The 19,854-nt window shown below is 48.3% G+C and overlaps 1 protein-coding gene across 1 annotated transcript in view; it reads right to left on the bottom strand.

Annotated features, from left to right (window-relative positions):
- Positions 1 to 11,438, bottom strand: part of TNFRSF8 (TNF receptor superfamily member 8) — a 44,498-nt gene extending 33,060 nt beyond the window's left edge. The window contains exons 1-4 of the mRNA XM_057731136.1: positions 11,406 to 11,438; positions 4,859 to 5,011; positions 2,295 to 2,391; positions 1,785 to 1,942 (exon numbers count right to left, since the gene is read on the bottom strand). Of these exons, the coding sequence (XP_057587119.1) occupies positions 1,785 to 1,942; positions 2,295 to 2,391; positions 4,859 to 4,946 (343 nt within the window). The 5' untranslated portion in view covers positions 4,947 to 5,011; positions 11,406 to 11,438. The remainder of the gene's footprint in view (positions 1 to 1,784; positions 1,943 to 2,294; positions 2,392 to 4,858; positions 5,012 to 11,405) is intronic.
- Between the last annotated feature and the right edge of the window lie 8,416 nt (positions 11,439 to 19,854).

The following is a 19,854-nucleotide window of genomic DNA, read 5'->3' as shown; positions in this document are numbered from 1 at the left end:
GTCCTAGGGATCATAGGCAATGCAATAAGGCAAGAAAAAGAAATAAAAGTGGTGAGGTTACAAAGGAAGATATCAAGCAGTTACAGACACATGATCTCATTCAGCGCACAGAAAATCCGAAGAGCCTGCAGATACATTACCGGAAGGAATAAGTGAGTTTCGCAAGGTAGTTGGATATGATGTCATTATATCAAAATCAACGGAATGTCTATATATTTGCATTGAACCACATGAAACTGCTGTTTTGATAAGACAGAGACAGTCGAATATTGGCATTTCACACAGTTCAAAATAATACTAACAATGAAACATGAAATACAGAAAATGGTAACATTTACATCATCATCAGAAATACCAAATACTTGGAAATCTAACACAAAGAGGTAAATATCTCCACACAGAAAATAATAAAACAGTATTGGGAGAATTTAAAGAAGGCCTCAATGGCTGGGGTGGGAAGGGTTAAATTAGGAGATTGGGATTGACATACACACACTACTATATATAAAATAGATAATCAAAAAGGACCTACTTATAGCATAGGGAACTGTATAGAATACACTGTAAAAACGTATATGGGAAAAGCATCTGAAAAAGAATAGATACGTGTACATGTATGACTAAATCACTTTGCTGTACACCTGAAACTAATGCAACATTGTAAATCAACTATACTCCCATACAAAATAAAAAAATTTTAAATAAAAATTTAAAAAATATAGAAAGAATAAATAAAGGTCGGGCTATATCATATACTCAATACTGCACAGAGGTGGATTCTCTCAAAACTAATCTGTAGATTCAATGCAATCCCAATTAAAATCCCAGTAAGATATTTTGTGAAATTTGAAAAGCTGATTATAAAATTTATGTGGATATGCAAATAACCAAGAACAGCCAATACATTGTTGAAAACCAAAGTTGATGGAGTAGCTCAAGAATCCAAAGATTTACTGAAAAATGTAGTGGACCCTTGGTTTACAGCAAAGATGGCACATGAAACAGTAAGGAAAGGACAATTTATCTGATAAATGGTGTGGGTTCAACTGAATATTCACGGGGAAGCTTTAAACAAAGGGAGAACAGTAATGACCTTAGAAAACAAACGTAGAGTGTCGTTGAGATTTCAGTGGAGGAAAAGCCTTACAAAGAGGAACATGAAAAGCATTAGTCACTAAGGAAAAGATGGATCAATCTGACTACACTGAAATTAAGAACACCTCTTCATCAAAAGACACCATAAAGAGGATGAGAAGGCATGCCACAGGACGGGAGAAGATATTTTGAACACAACTATAGGACAAAGAGGCTGTGGGCAGAAGTCCTACAGATCAATTTTTCAAAAAGAGAGAAATGAGAACATACATTCACACAAATGTTTTTCATCATAGCCCTAAAATGAACAACTCAAATAGCCAAAAACTGGATAAACAACGTGCGATATCCCTATACAACGGAAGGCTATTGGGTAATAAACAGGAGTGAGCTGAAGACCCCCAACCGTCACCATGGGAACCAAGGGGGCATTAAATGGCCACCTGCACAGGCTGGCTTGCTCCATTGCTTGCCCCAGTGTCTGGAGCCAAAACATGACACGAATGAGTCCTTCTATTACTACTCTGGCTCTTGAAGCCCTCAGCCCCAGAGGACCTGGAGACCCTCTCCTCCCCACAGTAGGAAAGACCACAGCTCAGTGCCCGCCTGCCCTGACTGCCACACACGGTCGCCCACCCATCAGACACTGTTGCCCTGGAGACAGCCCACAGCTTCTCTGGAGAACTTACCTGGCTCTGGATTGAGCTTCCCCACAGAGGATGTAGAGTTGGCAGTCATTTTAGAAGCATCTTCTGGGGTGAGGGAGGTGCCTCCTTCAAAAAGCGGGGTCCTGGCATCAGAGCTTGCTGGGGAGGTCAGGGTGGGCTTGACCTGGGGGGTGGTGCTGCTGGGAAGGAAGCCGGAGATGGGACTGGCAATTCTCCTGATGGGGAAGGGGAGTCTGTGCTCAGGGTAACCGCTTCTATAGAGAAGATGTCCCCAGACCTCTGCCCACAGCCTCTGACAGGCCCACTGTCAGCTCCTGGGAACAAGGGCTGAGTTTTCTAGGCCTTCTGAGTCTCCTGTGTGCTCAGGGCAGGCTGGGCACACAGTAGGGCCTCAAATGACTTGTGGGTTTGTCACAGAGGCTCCCTGGGCTGAACGCCATCCGCACCCCCAGCCAGCAGGGCCCTGGGCCTCCTGTGGGATGGGACAGCCCCACGCAAAGCCCAGCAGGATGGGAGGGGGCCGGGAGTCACCTGGAGGGAGCCTTGCAGTCCTGTGGGCTGGCGCTGCAGTCGGGGGTTGCCACTGTGGGGGAAGGCGGCTCACAGACAGTGTCCCTCTGCGCTGTGCCTGCGGGGAGGACAGCAGTGCCTTCAGACGTGGTGTTGAGCAGCCGAGACTGCAGGATAGACCTTTTACCACCACAACCCAGGAAAACACAGTAGCCGTTGGCTGTAGGTGTACCTGCCCAGCACCTGTCCCCCTTTGGGGTAAGCAGCCCAATTTTCCCTGGAGAATCAGTCCTCTCAGTCTCAGTGTCTGCAGCGAGAGGCTGGGACCAATTGGCCAACCCATCTCCCCTTCCAGGTGCAGACATGGGACCATGCTGGACCCTTCAATCCGGCCCAATCCTCTGGCTATGATGGACGGGTTCGGGGGTGGGCACGTGACCCAAGCCATGCCCAGGAGAAGCAATTTCAAGGTTTTGTTTTGCTTGCTGAGACTGTGGGAAGGAGAAGCTGTCTTTCCACCTGGGTTGGATAGGAAGCAAGCCTGGAGCTGCTGGTAGGTGTTTTACAGACGAACCAACACATCGGGTAGTAGATGAGAGATGGGAAAAGACAGAGCTCCTGGTCCAGCCAGCCTGAAGCTCCACAAAGCTATCCTCAGACTCTTCAGTTACATGAGCCAAACAATTTGTAACCTGCAAGCCAAAGAGGACTGAAGAATACCGGGTGGAAGCCACGTGAGGAAGAAAACACACACGGCTTTCAAGCAAGTGGACCTGAGTTTGAAGGTGTTGGTAGAGGTGGGTGTGAGCGATGCGGACCTCTCTCTTGTCTGTCTGCACCGGGATGGGGTGACAGACCTGGACATGAGGTTCAAATGCTGGGTTAGATATTCCCTGCTCTGTGGTCTTGAGCAATTAATTACCTGCCATCTCTGAACCTCAGGTTCCTCACCTATAAAATGGGGCTAATCCAGTCTTATGACATCTGGAGAATTTCAGGGGACAAAGCCCATGCAGGGTCTTACTGTAAGGCTTAGCTATAAGCTTGATCTGAGGCAGAAACTACTTTCCATTCTACAGCTGGTTGCCTGAGGCCCTGAGAGTTGCTCAGCAGGAAGTCCCACAGAGGAATCTAGAAGTTAGCCAGGGTTTGGCATCCAAACGTTGGAGCACTTCTAAAGCAGTGCTGTCCAATAAAATATATCAATCACACGTCAATGTTTTAAATTTTCTAGTAGCCATATTTTAAAAAGTAAAAAGAAACAAGCGAAATTAATTTAAGCAATACATGTATTTATCCTAACAAATGTAAACTATTATGCCAGTAGGCAATCAACATAAAAAATAATTAATGAGATGTATACTTTTTGTATACTAAAGGATTTGAAATCCAGTGCATAGTCTATCCTGACAGCACATCTCAATGCGACTGGCCACATTTTAAGTGTTCAGTGGCCACAGGTGGCCAGCGGTACCGCCTTGGGCAGCTGGTCTGGGGGCAGCAAAGAGCGGCCTCTGGCGCCACCGTGTGGCAGGTGCAGGAACACCCGTGAGAGCGCCTCGCTCGCCACAGCAGGTCCACGGGCTGGAGCGACAGAACTCAAGGCTACTTCTCTTAGAGACGCAGGAGTTTCCTAGCTGGAAAAGCCCCCATGCAAGGCCTTCGAGTCACACCCCCGCACTTTACAGATGGGGAGACTGAGGCCCAGAGAGGACTGGGGACACGCCCCAGAGATGCAAAGCTGTACAAAACCCCAGGTACCTGAGGCCCAGTCCACAGCCCTTTCCACGCCACCACCTGCCCCTGCTTGAGGGGGGCGGGCTTCTGAGGGTCCCTCCGCTGAGGGTTCTGCGTGACCAGGGAGAACCCGACTAGATTTGCACCCACCCGCCCCCAGCTCTGATCTCCCGGTCACATCATTCAACAGCTATCTCTGGAGAGCAGATTCTGCACCTGGCGTCTGATTAGGCAGCGGAGAGATGCCGTGAGTGCAGCGGGCAGGGTCTTGGCCTCACGAAGCTACGGCCCAGGGAGGGGGACGAGCACTGACCACCCCGAGACACACACAAGTGTTCGCCTCCATGTCGAGACGTGACCTGTGAGAGGTCGGGAGGCGGTGTTTGCACGGAGAGCTGAAAGCAGAGTTGAGGTGACTGAGTGAACGGGGAGGGAAGAGTGTCCCAGAAAGAGGGAACAGCATATGCAAAGGCCTGGTAGTGAGAAGCACGGTGCACCCATGGACCAAAATGGGGAAACCGGCCCTAATCTCCTGGGAAAGTCCCAGGACAGAAGCTTCAGGTTTCTGGCTTGTTTATCAGGCATCAGAGAATTTCTGTCGCGATGCTCAAACCAGCCCAAGACCTCCTCCAGCCAGGGCGGTGCCTGGGACTCTTTCTAGGCCTGGGACCTGAGCTGCAGGGAAGGGGCAGCGGGGGCCCCCGGGTGCATCCCTGGCCCCATCGTGAGAGGAGGTGTGATCTGTCCAACAGGAAGGAGGATGTGGGACATGAGAGTCGTTGGGAGGTCTGGGTGGGGGCGGGGCAGCATCGGCACAGATCGTGGTCCTGGGCGGTGGGGATACTCACCCTGGAACTTGACAACCATCCCTGTCGGGCAGACAGAGTGAGGGGAGCAGCGGGCACAGCTGTTGGTGGCTGATGTGTCACAGAACATGCCAGCCCGGCACTCACAGACGCGGGAGGAGTTCCATGAGCACGGCCTCTTCTCCACGAGGTCGTCTAAGGGACACAGAGAAGGGTTACTGGGGACAAAGGGAGGGTGAGGGAAGGGGCTCAGAAAACCCCCAGGGACAGTCCTGCACATAAGGAAGGAAAAGTGTGAGGAGCGCAGACATACAGGAAATCTCTGTCCTTTCTGCTCATTTTTTCTGTAAACTGAAAACTGCTCTTAAAAAAAGTCAATTAAGTTGTTTTTTAATGGGCGAAGGAATTGAGAAGACTTTTCTCCAAAGAAGATATGTAACTGGCCAGTAAGCAGATGAAAAGATGCTCAATGTCATTAGTCATCAGATCCATCCATTAGTCATCAAACCAAAACCACAATGACAGACGATGCCGCATCCACTAGGATGGGTAGAATAAAAAAGACAGACAATAACAAGTGTTGGTGAGGATGTAGAGAAATTGGAATCCTCATAGAATACTAGTGGGAATATAAAGTAGGACAGAGCTGTGGAAGGCAGTCTGGCAGTTCCTCAAAAAGTTAAACATAGATTTACTATATGATCCAGCAATTCCACTCCTAGGTACATACCCAAGACAACTGAAAACATATGTCCACACAAAAAAGTGTACATGAATGTTCATACCAGCATTATTCATAATAGCCAAAAAGTAGAAACAACACAAATGTCCATCAACTGATAAATGGATAAACAAAATGTGTTATACCCGTATAACACAGTATTATTCAGCCATAAAAAGGAATGAAGTACTGATACACATTACAACATGAATGAACCTTGAAAACACTACATAAAGTGAAAGAAACCAGACACTAAAAGCCACATACTGCATGATTCCATTTATATGAAATGTCCAGAGTAGGCAAATCCATAGAGACAGAAAGTAGATTAGTGATTGCCAGGGAGTAGAAGGAGGGGAGAATTGGGAGGTAAGGGGTTTCTTTTTATTTTTTACTATTGAGGTATAGTAGATGTACAATATTATATGCATTTCAGGTGTACAACACAGTGATTCACAATGTTTAAAGGTTATATTCCATTTATAGTTATTACAAGGGGTTTCTCTTCTCGGAAGGTAGAAATGTTCTGGAATTAGATAGTGGAGGCGGTTGCACATTGTGAATATAAGAAAATCACAGCACTGTACACTTTAAATGGTAAATGTTATCTTTTAAAAAATCACTGGTAAAAATAATAATTATTGAATGCAAATATCCCTGGGAAAACAAGAAGGGGCATCCTTGGTCAACCAGAAATGATGAAGACTTCTTAAATATGGAGGGCAGATGGGATTGGATGGAAAGAGACCACAGCCCTAAAGGTACCCAAGAGGACTCATTATGCTGGGAGAGGCTCTGGATATTTGTCTACAAGTGAGTGCATGGTAGGGCAAGTGGGAGGGAATTCGACAAGGAGTGCATCAGAAGCACCCTCTCCCCGCACTCCTCATTCAATCAGGCTACAGAGCTGGAAGCCAAGCATCTCCCCAAGGAGACTGGGGTGAGGTGAGCTGGGCAGCACCCCAGGGCTGTCAGCCCTGGGGGGAGGAAGGGACCCTGCAGACCCAGAGGACCAGCCTCTGGCAGATCCCTCCTGGCACCCCATCCCACCCTACCAGTTCACCTTCACAGCCCTCAGAGGTGGGTTTCACAAGCCCCACTCGCAGACACCCTCTCCACTCAGTCATCAGAGACCATGTACAGAACTCAAAGTCATCATAGACCAGAGGAAACTAGCACCAAGAAAAAAGAGCCCCAAACTCAAACAGAACTAACACTCAAGAAAGCAGATAAAAGAGAAAACAGAACAAGGCTTTGGAATCAGTATAATTAATATCCCTAGAGATGCAAAAGGAAATTGCAGCTATGAGAAGGAATCCCTGGAGCACAGTGATAGTCTCCAATTCCTGTTTCAAATGGGCTCAGAGGAAGACTACATTTCCCAGCTTCCCTTGCAGATGGAAGGGTGGTCATGTGATTTGGTTCTGGCCAATGGGATGTGGGCAGCAATGATTAAAAGCCCCTCCTAGGCCTGGCCCCTAAAACTATCTCGGGTCACTCTTCTCTCTCTTCCTTGCTGTAGTGACCTTGGTGTAGCCCCTCACTCACCTGCAGCCCAGAAGCTGTACTGAGGAGAGAATAAAATCCTGCAAATTCTCAAAAATCTGGAGATGCCAACTAAAGACAGTGAGTAGACATCCATGGAAAACTCAAGAAAAAAACTCTCTGAGAAGCGGCCTGCATATAATATCACAGGCCTGGGCAGAGGCAGAAAAGACTGCATGGACTTGTCAATTCCCAAGTTGGAGGAATGAGCAGAAGCTCCAGGAGTGAGGGAACAGGGGACACCCCTTTCTAGGCAGCAGGAGCTTGATAAAGACTGTCTGACAGAAGGGAGGACAGAACCTGCCACAAGGACAACACCCATCTCTGGCTGCTCTCTGCCTCCCACCCAGGCCCTCAGGCTCCTAAAACGAGTTTCAAAGGTAACAGTCAGAATTCCTCAAGAAATTAAACGTAAAATTCCCACATGATGCAGCAATTCCACTGCTGAGTGAATGCCCAAAAGAATGGAGAGCAGGGACTTGAACAGATATTTGTACAACGGTGTTTACAGCAAAAATATTCACAATAGCTAAAAGGTGGAAACAGCCCAAGTGTCCATGGACATCAACAGATAAACAAAATGTGGTAGATACATCCAATAGATTGTATTTCAGCCTTAAGAGGGAAGGAAATTCTGGCATATGCTACAGCATGGATATAACTTGAAGACATTATGCTAAGTGAAATAAGTCACAGAAGGGTAAATATTGTATGATTCCACTTCTACAAATGTCCTAGAGGAGTCAAATTCATAGAGAGAGAGAATAAAATGGTAGTTGCCAAAGGCTTTGGGTGGGGGTGGGGAGGGCCATGGGGAGCTAGTGTTTAATGGGGACAGGGTTTCAGCTGGGAAAGATGAAAAAGTTCTGGAGCTAGATGATGGTGATGGTCACCCAAAAATATGAATGTACTTCTTGCCTCTGAACAGTACATTTTTAAATGGTTAAAATAATAAATTTTATGTTATGTATATTTTACCACAATGTTTTTCAAAAAGTAATTTTTGGGAATTCCCTGGTGGTCCAGGGGTTAGGACTTGATGCTTTCACTGCCATGGCCCAGGTTCAGTCCCTTGTCTAGGAACTAAGACCCTGCAAACCATGCTGCAAGGGCCACCCCCCTCCATCCCCCCAAAAAAGTAACTCTTAGAGTCCCCAGTTGAAGCTCTAAGCTGGGAAGACAAACTCAAGCCCAGTGAGGTGGGGCAGGTGTGAAGGAGAAACCCCTCACTCTGTATCAGGGACAGAGCTGCTGCCCTGGCTAAGCTTGAGCAAGAAGGAAAAATATAAGAAGGTGACAGTGCAAACATGTTATCATGGGAAAGACGGAAGGGAGGGAGGAAAGAAGACAAGAAAAAGAAAAGATCTAAAAAAAGATAGGAATATAGTTTGCAAGGACAAAGAACCAAGTCTGCAACAAACAAACAATCCCAGGAGTGCTTCACACTATAACGAAACTTAATAAGAATACAAATTCAATAAAGGAAGAGCTCAAAAGAAAAAAGATGTTTTTTTAACAAGGATGAGATAAGAAGGAAGACTGCAGAGCAAAAGGAAACAAACTGAGATGCACAGACTTGTTATTAGAAATTCAGTGAGTGAACTACCAGTGTCCTGGGGGCCCTGTGATACCTGGGTGGCAAGAAACAAAAAAGATTAGGCATAATATTGAGTTAATGGCATGGAGAAAAGATTGAGAAAATACCAGTGAATGCAAGGTAAAAAGATATTAATGCAATGAATGAAGATGACAGACCAGAAGGAAAGGCAGACAATCCAACATAAGAATAATTGGCATTCATCAGGTCGACATTGAGATACATCTGTTTAGCAGAGATAAAATCCATGTCAACTCCCCTGAAATGAAGGAAGAACTAAATCTGCAGATAGAAAAGACATACTATGGACTTCCCTGGTGGTGCAATGGTTAAGAATCTGCCTGCCAATGCTGGGGACACAGGTTTAATCCCTGGCCTGGGAAGATCCCACATGCCTCAGAGCAGCTAAGGCCATATGCCACAACTACTGAGCCTGCCCTCTAGAGCCTGAGAGCCACAACTACTGAAGCCCAAGCACCTAGAGCCCATGCTCCACAGCAAGACAAGCCACCGCAATGAGAAGCCTGAGCACCACAGCAAAGAGTAGCCCCCACTCGCCACAACTAGAGAAAACCCAAGCGCAGCAATGAAGACCCAATGCAGCTAAAAATAAATCAATTAATTTTTTAGAAAAAGAAAAGATGATAAACATCATAGACTGTGATGAAGCAAACATACTGCAGGCAATAAAAGTCCAGAAGAGGACAGGGAGGCCGGCAAGCCATTCATTTCTCATTACAGAGAGTCAAGCAACCCTCTGCTACCCAAAAGTTGAAATGAGTAGAATATGACTTTACCATGAGAGGTAAATGATTCCTAACCACTTACTGATTTTCATAACCTCTTTTGTTAATTTCAGCTTTTTTTTAGGAACTACTGTCTCTTGTGATAGTTTAGTTTCTTCACTTTGGTTCCTTCTTTTTTTTTTTTTTTTTAATTTTTCAAGTATTTTATTTTATTTTTTTTTAATTTTATTTATTTATTTATTATTTGGGGGGGGTACACCAAGTTCAATCATCTGTTTTTATACACGTATTGGTTCCTTCTTCTGCTGATATATTTGAATAAAGTTAAATATAGTCATCTTCAGGCCATAAGTAGTATAATCCCATCCTCTTAAAGATTCCTTCTTTCTATGTGTGTACAGTCTGTCTGGCTACTAACCTATCCATTCTTCTCTCTATAGACAGGGACAGAGAGGTTTCAGTCACCCACTGATGGGGGAGGGGCAGAGTCGACTTTCTTCCTTACACTTGTGCATTGCTTGAATTTTTATAATTACACATGTAAGTTTTGTATAATAAAATGCAGTCATTAATTAAAAAATTTTTAAAGACATACCAGAGAAATGCTAACATAAACAAAGAAGAATGGCAATATTAATAAAAGATGAAAATGGCATTAAGGCAAACATTATAAGGAACCGAGAGGTGTATTTCATGTTGATAAAAGATCCAACCCACCAAGATAACATGATACTCATGAACATTGTACCTAATAACATAGCTTTGACATGTATAAAGCAAAAATAGAACAGAATGAAAATCTGATGGAAAATGAGCATATTGGGAGATAGATTTTAACATGTCTATCTCAAAAACCAACCTTTGTGACGGTGACAAAATAAATAAGGATGTATATTATTAAAATGACATCATTAACAAGCTTGATTAGATAGGTATACATGGAATTTTGTACACAACAAGCAGAATACGCATTTTTTTTCCCCAAACACACTAAACATACTAAAGAGTATGAAAATATATTAGGCCACAAGAAATCTCAACAAATTTTCCCACCCCCCCCCACCCAAAAAACCCAACAAACAAACACGAGATAGCACACAAACCACATTCACTACCCATAATAAGAAATTAACGATAAAAGCGCTTATTGAAAAAGTTCTGGAAGCGCTGTGGTCTTAGGGAAAGAACATGGCCCTCGGTGTCAAACCAGCAGCTCTAACTCTAGTGCCGCCATTTACCAGAATATTGTAACTTTGGAAAGGCCCTTCATCTCCCTAAACCTCAGTTTCCTCACTGTAAAGCTGCAATAAGAAAAAAATCTTCCCCTAGGGGGTTAGCAAAGATTAAACACAACACATGAGTCCCTCCTCTGAGGAAACACAGTAACTAAGTCTAAAAAGTGTGGCTACAAAAGATCATGGCTGGGGACTTCCCTGGCGGTGCAGTGGTCACAAATCCGCCCGCCAATGCAGGGGACACAGGTTCGATCCCTGCTCCGGGAGGATCCCACATGCCTTGGAGCAACTAAGCCCATGCACCACAGCTACCGAGCCTGTGTTCTAGAGCCTGTGAGCCACAACTACTGAGCCCACGTGCCACAACTACTGAAGCCTGTGTGCCTAGAGCCTGTGCCCTGCAACAAGAGAAGCCACCGCAATGAGAAGCCCACGCGCCACAACGAAGAGTAGTCCTTGCTCTCCGCAACTAGAGAAAGCCCGTGTGCAGTAATGAAGACCCAAGGCAGCCAATAAATAAATAAGTAAATAAATAAATAATTTTATTGAAAAAAAAAAAGATCATGGCTGATGTCAGTTCATGAATCCGGAGGGGTAAACCAAGGTACCAGGGGGCTGATTTAGAGTAGGCACCAAATCTTAATGCTCCCCACCTTCCAGATTCCTGCCTCCCTTGCCTCCCGCCACCCCCAAGGCTCCCCATCCTCCCTGGAAGGAGCCCTGGGAGGAGAGCCATAACCCTTACCTCCAAAACAGCTCACACAGGCTGTGCAGCGCTTGTTTTTCACGTCCAAGTAGTATTCAGGTTCACACCTCTCCCTGCAGTCGTTGGGCCCCTCAGGGCACGGCTGCTTCGAGGAAAACCCTGGGAAAGAGAAGCAGTGAAGCTCCAGGTCAGGCCACCTTGGAGGATCATTGCTGCTGGGGTGTGGGCAGGGCCTGCCTCAGAAAGGGGTGACTCAGAAATGACAGAGGTGGAGAGAAATGGACTCCTGAGGACATCATTCAAACCTGAATTATGGGGACTTCCCTGGTGGTGCAGTGGGTAAGACTCCACGATCCCCATGCAGGGGCCCCAAGTTCAATCCCTGGTCCGGGAACTAGATCCTACATACATGCCGCAACTAAGAGTTCGAATGCTGCAACTAAGAGTTCCAACATGGCAACTAAGGAGGTGGTGAGCCACAGCTAAGAAGCCCACCTGCTGCAACTAAGACCCAGTGCAACCAAATAAATTAATAATTAAAAAAAAATTTTTTTAAGCCTGAATTATGGCACCATGGACTACTCTGTTATTGAATCAATTATTTCCCTTTTGTCTTGTTTGGGCCTGAGTTAGGCTGCTATTCGTTAGAACCAAAAGAATCTAGACCAGAGGATCTCAGCATCCCTCATGTTCCCTAGTCATCCTGGGGGAGCCTGTGGACATTCAAGTGTATAAAATAAAACACTTAGGATTACGAAGGAAACCAGCTATGTTGGAATACAGTTATCAGAGCTTTAAACAAAATAATTTAAGATACATGTGATTCCTTGTAAATTCATTAAATGAGATCTAATATCTACTGTAGTTTCAAAGTGGTGATGAAATTAAACCATGTCTTACAGTATCTGCAGCAGCTGTAATATAATGAGAATACCTGATTTCTACTGATAGAAAAGCTGCAGGTACTACTGTTACTGCTGTGCTTTGTTGCCTTCATTCATAATGGAAGGAATTCATAAAGGGAATTTTTGTTACAGGTGAATGAAAATAAGTGAACTCCATCAGGTTCATGGCTCCCCTGAAATCTACTCATAGGCCCTTGGGAGTCCATGGACCCCCCACCCCCACCCCAGGTAAGAGTCCCTGCTCTAGAATAACATGCAAGGACCTCTCAAAAGTACTAGCTTGATGGTAGTCACCCTCTAGCTCAGAAAACTTCAGTAGCTCCCCAGTGGGCTTTCAGAAGGTAAATCTGACCCACCACTCCTTGCCTTAAACTTTCAAAGACTTCTCATGGCTCCCAGGATACAGGCCTAGGTCCTTACCATGGTCAATGCCCACTTGTATACCCCTTGCTCTATTCTCCAGCCACACTGGAGTCTCGCTGTTCCCCAAGGGGGCCATGCTCCCTTCTGCCCCAGGGCCTTTGCACAAGCTGGTCCTCTGCCAGGACTGCTCTTCTCTCCTTTCCCCTCGTAAACTCCCACTCAGCCTTCACATCTTAGTCAAGGCATCACTTCCTCAGCAACTTGGTCAGGACCCCTGTATAAACCATCAGAGACCCACATACCTTGCCCTCCGACACCTAACTCTGTTGTGATTTCATATTTATTTAGAGGATAAACTGTCTTAGGGTCTGGATTTCCCACATGCGTGTCAGCTCCTCAGGGATGGATCTTTCTGTTTCTGTCACCAGTGAGTCCCCTGTCACAGGGCTTGGCACGTGTTTGATCAATACGTGTTCTGAAAGCCTAATCAATACAGACTCCTCAGCCCGGCACGCCCAGGCCTCACTCTGTCTGCAGACGCCTGGTCTGGCACCACGGTACCTCACTCACTTTGTGTCCTCTGTACTCCAGCCGACCTGGACCTCTCCATCTTTTCCCTAGCTCTCCTCGGATGTCCTGGAATGTTCTTATGGGTTGAACACCTTATGGGGGTTCTTATGCCCCCCACCAAAAAAAAAGAGGTGCTGAAGTCTTAATCCCCCAGTATCTCAGAATGTGATCTTATTTGAAGATAGGGTCCTTATAGAGATCATCAAGTTAAAATGAAGTCATCAGGGTGAGCCCTCATCCAGTATGACTGCTGTCCTTAGAAAGAGGGGGAATTTTTGGATACAGAGACAGACACGTACACAGAGAGATGCCCACACAGACAGTGGAGGTACACTGCCACAAGCCAAGGACCCACCAGAAGATGGGAGAGAGGCTAGAACCTTCCCTGGAGCCTTCAGAGGGAGCACAGCCCTGCCAACACATTGATCTTGGACTTCTAGCCTCCAGAACGTTGAGACAATAAATTTCTGTTGTTTAAGCCACTCAGTTTGTGGTCCTTTGTTAATGGCAGCCCAGGAAACGGATACGAATGTGCTTAGCTCAGGCCAGACGCCCCTCCATCTCCATTTCCACTCGCTGGAAACCCTGCATACCCAGCCAGGTCAGGTTGAAATACCAACCCTCCCATGGGAATTTCCTGATCTTCTGACCCTTTCCAGATCCCCTCCTGGGTCCCTTTAAAATCACCTCTCAGCACCAGTTCTGGGGTGAATTTTAGAAACCCTCTGCTGCAGGAAACACACTCGCAGGTTTAGAGTGACTGATTCACACATACTGACCACCACCTTTGCCCCAGGCACTGATTTACTTTTAAGTATTTATTTGTCCACGCTGCAGCATGCAGGATCTTAATTCCCAGACCAGGGGTCGAACCCATGCTCTCTGCCGCGGAAGCGCGGAGCCCTAACCACTGGACCGCCAGGGAACTCCCCAGGCACTGATTTAGAGATTGAAGATGAGGTCCCTGCTCCCATGGAGCTGACACTCTAGCCTGGAGAAGAGAGACGGCAAGTAAAGAAAGGAAATAGCAAGTGGGTTTTCAATGTGGAGATAGACGCCGAAGAACGTACAACAGGAGCTCCAAGAGAGGAAAGCAGTGGGGAGCGGAGTGACAGCGTGAGACATTGGGGGTGGGGGGGTGGGAATGAGTCCCAAAGGACGGAAAGAGGCAGCTGCGCAGAGGGCCAGGGCGGGGGTGGGGGGTGGGCATCATTCCAGGCAGAGGGAATGGCGAGTGCAAAGGCCCTGCGGGAGGAACAGGCGTCGCTGGTGCAGAGAACAGAAAGCCCACGGGCAACAGAGCGGAGGCAGCAAAAGAATGATGAGTGTTTATTCACTGCTAGTTTCCTCTTCTCCCATTTTTCACGTAGCTCTTTTCCCCTGAGCACCCCTTGAAGAATCAGAAACCAAATGGTTAAGAAAGCCCCGGGAGCTGCGCTGGTTCTTAGCATTGGTTCCCAACTGTCCCTCTGTCCTGATCCTCCCAGTCTCTGATCAGCGCCTTTCTGACTCCAGATGTTCTCAAAGTCTGTCCTCACTTTCCCATCACCGCCTCTCATCTCTGGCTCAGCATCAGGCAAGCCGGCGCCAACAGCTTTGGCCCCAGAAACTCCCAAACAGAGAACTGCTCTTCACTGAGTCTGGCCGCCAGCCCCTCCGCCCTCCCCTCCCCCAACCCCCTTCGTACCCTTTGCTTCTGCCGAATGGAGCCCCTCCCAGTTCTTGAATATCCATCTTTGCCCACTCCAGACCTTGGCACATGCTGAGTCCTCTAGCCAGAGCACACGCCCTCCCCACCTTGGCCTGGCCAGCTCCTGCTTATCTTCAGGATACCTTTGGATGCTACCTCCTCAAGGAAGTACCCCCTGCATGTTCCAACCAGGTCAGGTCCCCCAGGAGTGTGTTCTCATGGCTCCCAGATGCTAGCTGCCTGTTGCAGCAGACATCTTTTGGAAGGACCTTTTGGCTCCCAGGCTGCCCTTCTTGGAGAACTGCCCCCCTTTACACCGCCCCCCGCCCCCACCACCGCTAGCAGTGGTCCAGGGCAGTCCTAGCCTTGGGAACCAGAGCAGAGGTGGACATCTGGAATTATCTGAGCTATCAGATGCTTTCTTCTTGTGCTTTGGAACTGGGGCTGAAAGATGCTTGTCAAGTGTCCCCCCTGTTGCTCTGCAAGAGAAGTACAAATGGGGGGGAGCTGGTAGGGGGGACTGTGGGCTGGCCAAGCTCAGCCAGATCGGGGAGGGCAGGGGAGCCTCCTCCTCCTCCTTGGAGAACCCTCAGTTCCCCCAGGACAAGATGCGGTACACCCACCCGGCCCCACACAAACCATGCTCTCCTTCTAACACCAGGCCTGGCTTCACATCATCCCCCTACGTCTGCAGGGGAGACCCCTCCTATGGGGGGGTGAATCTTGGCACAAAAAGGGAAGACGATTCAGGAAGCAGGGTGCAGAATAGGAAGGGGGTGTGGCCCCCACATGGACTCTTCACTGATATGCTCTGCTGCCCCCTCAAATGCAACACCTTGGGGTCAGTACCAAATAAGAGTAAAGGGCTCAGGGGACTTCTCTGGTGGTGCAGTGGTTAAGAATCTGCCTGCCAATGCAGGGGACACAGGTTTGATCCCTGGTCTGGGAAGATCCCACATGCCTCAGAGCAACTAAGCCTGTGCGCCACAACTACCGAGCCTGTGCTCTAGAGCTTGCGAGCCACAACTACCAAGCCCGCAAGTCACAACTACTGAAGCCCGTGCACCCTAGAGCCGGCGCACCACAGTGAAGAGTAGCCCCCACTCACCACTACTAGAGAAAGTCCACACGCAGCAGTGAAGACCCAACGCAGCCAAAAAAAGGAAAAAGAGTAAAGGGCTTGGGGTTCTAGTTAGACAGCCATGTTTGAGCCCTACCTGCCCCACTTACTAGCATGTGACCGTGGGCAAATCCCTGAACCCCACCATGTGCAAGTTTCCTCTTCGAGTTTCCTATCAGGGCTCAATGAGCTAAGACAGTTTCAGGGCTCAGCACTGTGGCTGGCATGGCACATGCTCCATCAATGATAACCATTGCTGTTGTTATGAGTCAGTGAGTGAGCTCCCCGTCACTGGGGAGTGTGTAAGCAGAGGGCTGGGGATCAACTGTCAAGGATGCTAGAAAGGGCATAATAGGCCTGGGTGGGAGGAGGGATCTGATGACATCTTAATTTTTCAATCTCAAAGGTCTCCCCGTTTCCTTCCTCCACCAACCTGCCCCAGTATACAGCTGAGAGCATATTGCAGGTGGCGGGCAAAATGTCAGAAATTTCCCCGAGAGACAGAGGAAGGGGTTTTTGTGGGTTTTTTGTTTTTCCTCTCTTGCATGCCCGGAAGCACAGGGTCAATAAAACTCCAGCAAAATGCCCCGCCCACCACACCAGCATGCTGTGCTCAGTGACCCCTAGTCACTGGGCCTTGGAGAGGGAATGTGGTGGGGAAAGGGAGACCCCCTCTTCCCAAGTTACAGCATCTAAGTGGAGGGAGCCTGAGACTGGGATGTTACCCTCTCTCTCCCCATCAAAGCCCTGCCAGACTGGCGTCAAGGGGGCTGGGGCACTTGGGAAGGAATTGTCTTCTCCCTGTGGCTGGGATTGTGGGGTCCTAGGGAAAGTCACAGAGCCCTGTGGGCCACACCTCTCAGGAACCCTGACCGCTGCTCTCCTGAGGAGATGCAGTGTGCAGCAGCCACATAGAACTGGACTAGTGAGGAAAGACTTTGTGGATTGCAGCAGGATCAGAGATGGTGGGGGAGGGTGTCCTGGGTGCAGACAGGCATGTACAAAGGCCCAGAACTGAAAGTGCACAGTAGGTTCAGAGGACACCAAGCAGGTCAGTTCCTGTAGAAAGGCCAATGGAGAAGAAGATGGAAAGGTGACAAGGGACCTGCCTACGAGAATGAACAATAGGGAATTCCCTGGCAGTCCAGTGGTTAGGACTCCAAGCTTCCACTGCAGGGGACACAGGTTCAATCCCTGGTTGGGGAGCTAAGATCCCACAAGCGGCAAGGCATGGCAAAATAGTAATAATAAAATAGTGTTGGATGGATGTAGGTGGGAGTGAATGAAAGGGAGATGGGAGAAGGTGGGGAGATGTGTCAGGGATGGATGGGAGGGGAACAGTGCTCTGAACTGAATTATGTCCCCCCAAAATCCAAATGTTGAAGCTCTAACCCCCCAAAGTATTTGGAGAGGGGCTTTTAGGAGGTAATCAAGGTTAAAAGAGGTCAGAAGGGTGGGGCCCTGATAGGATTGGTGGCCTTATAAGAAAAGGAAGAGATCTCCCTCTCTCTCTCTCCCCGCCATGAGATGGTATCTGTCTGTAAGCCAAGAAGAGATTTCTCACCAGAAACCAAACTAAACCCTGCTGGAACCTTGATCTTGGACTTAATAACCTCCGGAACTGTGAGAAAATAAATGTCTGTCATTTAAGCCCCCAATCTGTGGTGTTTTGCTATGGCAGCCTGAGCAGATTGAGACAGAGGGGTAGATGCATGGGGGATGTGTGGCAGAAAGAATGGGAAGGGGGATGGGATGGAGGAGGAGAGGGGAAGGAGGCAGGATGAGGGAGGGATGGACAGGTTAGAGAGTGGGTGAAAGGACAGCTGGGTAGATGGGCAGGCACATGGGTGAATGGGTATGTGAATGGCTGGCTACTAAGACCCTATAGTCCCAAGCACTAAAAAAGCATGGGAACCCACCTGTTACATACTTCAAAACCAACACTAAACCATAAAACAAAGGTGAGAAAGTCCAATAAGGTTCTACTTTTTCCCCTACAATGACTTCTTACAATCATTTTTGGAAATAAAAAATAACAAATTCTTCCCCCAAACATTTCTCTCCGTCCTGTGGTGACCTGAGCACAGGCTGGGTCTGCACTGGTGGTAGAGCAAAGAGGCTGCAGGTCTAGGAGAAGACTGACCGTGTTCCTGCCCAGCTCAGGCCACACACCCTTGATGATTTTGTGCATCTTGGCCTGTAGCCAGTCTTCCAGACAGCAATGCTGGGCCCTCCACCTGTCCTGAAGACCCCTGCCCACTTCCAATGGCCTGCTGTCCTCAAAGGGAGAGGCAGTTATAATGAACCCGTAGATGCAGTCGTCCCTCCCTCACACCCTCTGCTCACATAACTAATACCTTTCCTCCCCCATGAGTCCCTGTTCCCGGAGGTCAGAGACCACAGCTGAGCTTTATCTCATGCCCCACGCCGCTAAGGCCGCTGGATGTGCCTTGGGATTTTTGAAAACAACCACAGGGCATGGGGATGCCTTGTGACCTCGTAACCCTGAGCCTCATCTGCAAAGTGGAGAGAACAAGGCTCACCCCTGTTCTGGAAGGATTTCCTGATGATGCCCTTCATCTACTCGTGGCGCCCATCATTGCTCTGGAGGTGGGCGAGCCTTGCAGGAGGCGAGCTCTGGGCAGGGAGACCGGTCCCTGAGGCAGCTATAGTCCCAGGGACAAATGCATCCCCAGAGCAGGAAAGATGAGGCCTGTAAAGTGCTCATAGACCCGGAAATGAGGGGCAGTCAGGGTGTGTCGATAGCCCAGGCTCTAGGGTCACCGAACCCTGGGCTCCGGCCCCAGTCGGCTCCCCCATTTCCCAGCTCTGTGACCTTGGGCAACTTGCTTAACCTTGCAGCACCCCCGACAGCCTCATCTGCAAAATGGCAGTGACACAGGATAATTGTGAGGATCCGATGAGGTGATGCAATGTACGTGAGGCCTCAGACTAGTGGATATACAGTGAGTGTTCAGTAAAGGGCAGCTATTCATTAAAACCTATAGCCAGTGTGGGCTCTGGTCTCTCCCACTCTCCAATCTCCCCAGAGTTTTGCAACTTAAGGACAAAAATCCCCCCTCATCCCCACCCCAAGCACCCCACTCACCCTCAGGGCAGCGGTAGCAGCACTTCTTGGCAGCCTTGTCGTAGTAGCGGCTGCGGTCCTCAGGACAGGCGTCCTCGGAGGCTCGATCCTGGAGGATGAAACACACTGGTGAGGCCAGGAGGGCCCCAGACACCCCCTCCTTCATGCCCCTCAGGTCCCAGGTGGCCTGGTCTCCACTTTCTGTCAAGGCCAGGCCTGAGATGGAGCTTCACGTTATAGAAGTCAGGACAGAAACGTCCTCGAACCTGCTCCACCTTTGATCTTCCCAGTGGGGGTGGTGGAAACCCCTGCCTTCCATAACTCAGGCCCCAAACCTTGGAGTCTCCTGTGACCCCCTCCCCTCGAGCTCACGCCCAACCCATCAGCAAATTCTCTCAGCTTCTTTGGACCCACTTCCCCACCTTCTCCACCTGGTCCCAGTCTCCATCCCCTTTTCCTGGGAATGATTCACTTGCTGCCTACTTGGCCTCCAGCATGGGCCCAGCAATAAGGAGCTCTGGTAAACTTGTTTGTTGGAGCCTAACACTCATGCAAAAAAGCACACCGATCTCAAGTATACACGCATTGAATTTTTACAGCATAAACACAACACCCGGATCCAGAAACAAGACACTAGTACCCAGCACCCACCTCCTGTTCCTTCCCACCACGAAAGGCCCCCTACTAACCTGACTTCGACACCAGAGATGTGTTTTGTCTGCTTTTGAACTTTACCTAGATAGAAACGTACA

The sequence above is a fragment of the Hippopotamus amphibius genome, chromosome 1 (genome assembly GCF_030028045.1).
Source record: "Hippopotamus amphibius kiboko isolate mHipAmp2 chromosome 1, mHipAmp2.hap2, whole genome shotgun sequence".
NCBI classification, from domain to species: Eukaryota; Metazoa; Chordata; class Mammalia; order Artiodactyla; family Hippopotamidae; genus Hippopotamus; species Hippopotamus amphibius.
Note: the sequence above shows the minus strand (reverse complement) of the source record. Positions and strands in the feature narration are given on the sequence as shown.